The sequence below is a fragment of the Solanum dulcamara genome, chromosome 3, assembly GCF_947179165.1.
Source record: "Solanum dulcamara chromosome 3, daSolDulc1.2, whole genome shotgun sequence".
In the NCBI taxonomy this organism is placed as follows: Eukaryota; Viridiplantae; Streptophyta; class Magnoliopsida; order Solanales; family Solanaceae; genus Solanum; species Solanum dulcamara.
In genome coordinates this window covers 77,833,982-77,839,110 of record NC_077239.1, presented here as the reverse complement: position 1 = coordinate 77,839,110, position 5,129 = coordinate 77,833,982, and the positions used below count along the sequence as shown (strand labels likewise).

The following is a 5,129-nucleotide window of genomic DNA, read 5'->3' as shown; positions in this document are numbered from 1 at the left end:
AAACTCTCAATTAAATTATTTGGAGTTCATTGTTCATACATGGAGAAGAAGTAGACATATAAATATACGAGTAACAGGGACGACCTACATATAGAGACAGAGACACCGCTCCCATAACCCGCTGGATAAAGCCTAAAAACACCAAATTTCACACAAACAAAGTGGACTCTTTCTCAAAGGTCAGTTACAAAAATTCAAACTTTTGACACACATTATACTTCTCACTTCTTGGGGTTTATGTTCTTTGGATACATTCTTGGTAAAGTTTTGATCTTTTTCTTTTGCTTTGGAAGTCCATTGATTGGTTCTTGCATTTGGGAATTTGGGTTTTGATGCAATGTGAATTCTTGGTTTAGATCTACACTTAAAATAGGACAGAGTCTCAACAATGTGTTCATTGTGAAAATTGTTTCTTTGGATAATTTTGGAAATGTGGTTTTATAAGATGAATCTTTTTGGGGTCTAAATACTGAGGTTTTAGCTGAGGGTGTATTGGAAACAGTCCCTCTTTGTAAAAATTGTTTCTTTGGATAGTTTGGGAATGTGGTTTTCAAACTATGAATCTTTGGGGGGTCTAAATTCTGAGGTTTTAGCCAAGGGTATATATCGAAAACAATCTCTTTACCTTCTGAAGGGAGTGGTAAGGTCTGTGTACACTCGATCCTCCTCAGACTCCACTGGGGGATTACACTGGGTTTGTTGTTGTTGTTGTTGTTAGCTGTAGTTTTGGTTGGTGTAAGCATTTGGAAGCAGCAGTTAAATGTTGAGTCTTGTAATGGGTTCTGAACTAAAAATGTGATTTTTCAATTGACTCTACCATATTTCCATTGAAGAAGAAATGTTTTGGAGTCTAGGAATAACTTCTTTCCATTAATTAGAGGTGAATATGTGAATTACTAGTGGTCCTGGAAATTCGGAATGCTTAGTTTTACAGGACAAGATTATAGGATTATGTAATTTTGGTTTTTGTACATTTAAGCTGCTATTCCCTCAGTACCGTATTGTTTGGCACTTTTCACTTGTTGAATATATAAATTTAACCAATTTTTTGAGCTGACTAGATTAATATAGATACTAAGAAACTATGATTTAACATCAAAATGGCAAAAGGCACATTTTTAAATGTTGCTGAACGTACTGTGAAATATGAGAAATATTTTGGAACATCGGGAGTAATTAGTTAGATCCCTTGCATAAAGAAAATTGTACTTGTTCTTGTATCCCTTATATATATATTGCTTGTTTACGACCTTTTGTCGTTCTAACTTTCAAAATAGATAGTCGTTTGCAAGGAAATGTGTGTAAAAGATTCCATCTTTCCTCCAATCATCGATTCATCATATCTAGGATCTCCTCAACAGACACAAGTTGTTGGGCTCATTGGAATTCTTGGATCTTTTGCAAACTCATGTAGGTTTATGTAGTCATAGGTTGGCATTTATTTGTATATATGGATGTTTTTCTGCTCCTCTTCAGTATTATTATTATTATTCTATTATTATCTGATTCTCCAATTTTATCACTACTGGCGTTTCTTTTGCTTTGGCTATCGTACTTTTTTTGGTGTCAATACTTCTCTTTGCTTAGTATTTTCATTAGAACTTATTTCATTCTTGTATATTTCATACCTGTTTTTAAAAAGCTTTTCTTGAGCCAAGGTCTATGGAGACAACCTCTCTACCTCACACAAGGTAGGAGTAAGGTCTGCGTACACTCTATCGTCCCTAGACATGTTGTTGTTGGATGTTTTCATTTTTACAAGTTGATGTAGATATTTGTATATGTACATGGACTTTGTAGATATATGTATACATATATGGACTTCATAATAAAGTGTGAGGAAAGGTTCTGGTGTTATCATTTGAAGTATCCAATTTCATTTCTTCAGCTATAGTAGTATATTTAGTGTTGGTATCTTCATGTTTTTGGCTAAACTGCGCGATCGATCTTCAATTTTGGTATTTCAAAGGCTCCTCTTTTACCACCCTATGTTTGTTAAAGAGCTGTACTTTAAATCATCTAATGTCAAATAGATAATGACGTTGACGAGATGTTGGATGATCTTTTGTGAGATAGTGACTGGTGGGAAATTTGGCTGTAATAGTAAACATGTGTTGGACTCCAAGGCAGCTCATGGTGCTGGTGAAAGATAAAAAAGCCTTTTCAGATTCAGTGACTTTGGGGTTGGGGTGTTTTTCCCACTTAAAGAAATGAGCAAGTTTAAACTTTTTCACGGGATAACATAGCCCTTAGAGAAAATTTGGTTTATTTTGATGAAATGTCTTTCTTATTCATTTTACGTAATTTCAGAGATTATGGAGCTGGAAGTTACTGATATCTGTATGGACAAGGAGCAAAACGGTAACATAAGTTACTGTGATGGTGCTTCTTCAGATTCAAGTTGCCTAATTGACAGTAATCAAGATGTTCAGTCATCCAAGCTTATTATTGGGGAGCAAGAAACTGATATGCTGAAAGAGAGCGTTGAAACAAAGGAGTATGAAGTGAAGGAATGCACAGCTGAAGTATCAGTTGAGCTATCCAAACTGTCCGAAGTTGAAAGTACCAAGGAGCAACATACAAAAAGCTCAAAATGTGAGATTGAATCTCCCACAAAGGAGAACAACTCTGAAGTCCGAAAATTAAAAGATGATAACAAGAGATCAAGAACCTCGGTGAAATCGGCAACCAAATCTGCTGCTGGAAACTGCAAAACAAAGTGTACAGTTCCTCAACCATTTGCTTTGGCAACTGAGAAGCGTGCGTCTCATGGAACTCGTCTTGTTGGAAATGATGCAGACAATGGCAATTGTAGGACACCCGAAGCCAATAATTTACGAGTCCCTAATACTAAACAAAACAAGGTTAGTTTCCTATGCAGATTTTTACCTCATCTGTCAATCGTTATATCATTAAGGGGAGAGGATCCATCAATAGCACTTGATCTTTGAAATGATATTGCCCTCGCGTTCTCCCTTGGCCGATAAAAAACATCCTCTTAAATGTGTTACTGTTTCAACTTTCAGAGAAGTTAATGCATAGCGATTACAGTAGTGTCCTATGGATCTGACTGCCTGTTAATAACTGATTCCGTGGCTATTGTATTTGTGTCCAGATCTCCTCAGCAGTTGCAACTAGGAAACCGCTACAACCTGATAACAAGAAGCATTCCGATGAAGAAGACTCGTGCTCAGTCACTTCTTGGTATCCACTTTCTCTCCTGATTTAGCTTAATAAGGTCTGTGCTATTTCTAATGTGTTCCCTTGTCTTATGATGCTGTGTTCTGTTTAATATTTTATCCACAACGAGAAGTGCTACGCTACCAGCAAGAAAATCCAGGGCCACTGTTGCGTCAGCCCCTGTATTCCGATTATCTGAACGTATAGAGAAAAGGAAAGAGGTAGCTATTGATTTTCTGGATTATTGAAACTTCTCATTTATTTTTATGTTTGATCAGATTTCTACCTTGTTATTCTTCTCATCTTGCCCCTTTTAAATGACAACAAGAACAACAATGATAGAGGAACTTTCTTAAAGTAAAATGGGCAGCCTGGTGCACTAAGCTTTCTCTATGCGCATGAGGGGTCTGGGGAAGGGACGGACCACAAGGGTCTATTGTACACAGCCTTATCCTGCATTTCTGCAAGTGGCTTTTTCCACATCCCGAACCCGTGACCTCTTGGTCAAATGACAACAATTTTACCAGTTATGCCAAGGCTAAAATGTCTAAATATTGGTTAGTTCTTATATTGATTTTCTCTTTGCAGTTCTACTCGAAATTAGAGGAGAAACATCAAGCTTTGGAGGCCCAGAAAATTCAGTGGGAGGCAAGGACGAAGGTGCATCTCATTGCTGTTACAACTATCACTTGTTATGCTTAGTATACGTGGAATACCAACAAAAGAGCAGCATTATCCTACCAAAACCCGAGTAAATGAATAGCTTAACACACAACTTCAAATATATAACATAACTTTTCTTTTGTACCTTTCAATTATTAGGAAGAGAGAGAAACAGCTATAAAGCAACTGAGAAAAAGTCTGATGTTTAAGGCAAACCCAATGCCGAGCTTCTACCATGAGGGACCTCCACCAAAGATTGAATTGAAGAAGGTAAATACATAATCACACTGGTATCAAACTTACATAGATATATAATTTTTAGCTGAGGTATTCACCAAAATTTTCATCTGCAGTATAACATTTACATAGTTGTAAGCGGTCTTAGAGTGTCACAGTGCAGATAAGGTTTTGCCCAAATATTGATATCCCTAGCTGTCGAAGGGATAACCCCACCTTCTAATTCTAAATTCTTGTTTCTTGAACTGTAGGCGCCGCCAACTCGTGCGAAGTCACCGAGGTTGGGCAGAAGGAAGAGCTGCAATGACTCAGTTGGTTTAGACAAAGGGATGGGAGCTTATGATCGAGGAACTCACCACAGTCTTGAAGTTAACAATGAAAATGATGCCTTCGGTTCCAGAAATAGGAAAGATCGCATAAATATTCAGAATGGTACTGCTATTTACAAATTTAACAACGAAGCCAATCACGCAGGGGAGATAAATGAGTCATATATGACAACGATGCGTGAAGAAATGAATGTGGACATTACCGTTCATTCTTGAGCCTTTTGTGAGTCTTCTAATTTAATAAGATTAAAAACTTCTCTTTTCTTGGTTTTGCTTCTTGTTACGCTGTAACAGTTGTGCATTTGACTGCTTTTAAAACTGCAAAAGCTTTTTTTTGCAGTCGGCCTGTGTAACGTTTATTTATGAAGTGTAAATTTCTGTAAGTTATCTCCAATGATTGTGTAAAGAGACTTCATTTTCTTGTAATCTATCTATGAAGAAACTGGCCACTGTGCAATTCATATTTATTTGGAACCTCCACTTTGTACATTGCATTTTTAATTGTAATGTGTCTATTACTGTTCTGCCTTAGTGATCTTCGTATTAACTGTATTTTGAAATTATTCACATTCATGCCTCGGTGTAGTCAGCATTCCAGGTGATAAAGTTTCAATAAAAAAAAGGTGTCATGTTTATTTATTTGTAACATGTAGTTCTCTAGACGAATCCCGGATTTAAACTTGATGGGATCAACCTTAATGTTCTTATCATGAACTCGTA

The 5,129-nt window shown here is 36.7% G+C and overlaps 1 protein-coding gene across 2 annotated transcripts; it reads left to right on the top strand.

Moving 5' to 3' along the window:
- On the top strand, positions 1 to 4,872 carry LOC129883095 (protein WVD2-like 3). Of its 2 annotated transcripts, none has more exons than XM_055957668.1 (7): positions 1 to 179; positions 2,311 to 2,864; positions 3,116 to 3,204; positions 3,314 to 3,401; positions 3,769 to 3,840; positions 4,003 to 4,113; positions 4,332 to 4,872. In XM_055957668.1, exons 2-7 carry the CDS (start codon positions 2,316 to 2,318, stop codon positions 4,623 to 4,625), a joined length of 1,203 nt encoding a protein of 400 aa, XP_055813643.1. In that variant the 5' UTR covers positions 1 to 179; positions 2,311 to 2,315; the 3' UTR covers positions 4,626 to 4,872. The 2 variants fall into 2 exon arrangements, with proteins under 2 accessions (XP_055813643.1, XP_055813644.1); XM_055957669.1 differs by having other exon boundaries at positions 132 to 259.
- Positions 4,873 to 5,129: the final 257 nt, after the last annotated feature.

Coding starts and splice junctions, on each gene's coding strand:
- LOC129883095 (XM_055957669.1), top strand. CDS start 238: ATGTTCTTTGGATACATTCTTG. Junction 3,205..3,313: donor TCGTGCTCAGTCACTTCTTG/GTATCCACTTTC, acceptor CACAACGAGAAG/TGCTACGCTACCAGCAAGAA. Junction 3,402..3,768: donor GTATAGAGAAAAGGAAAGAG/GTAGCTATTGAT, acceptor TTCTCTTTGCAG/TTCTACTCGAAATTAGAGGA.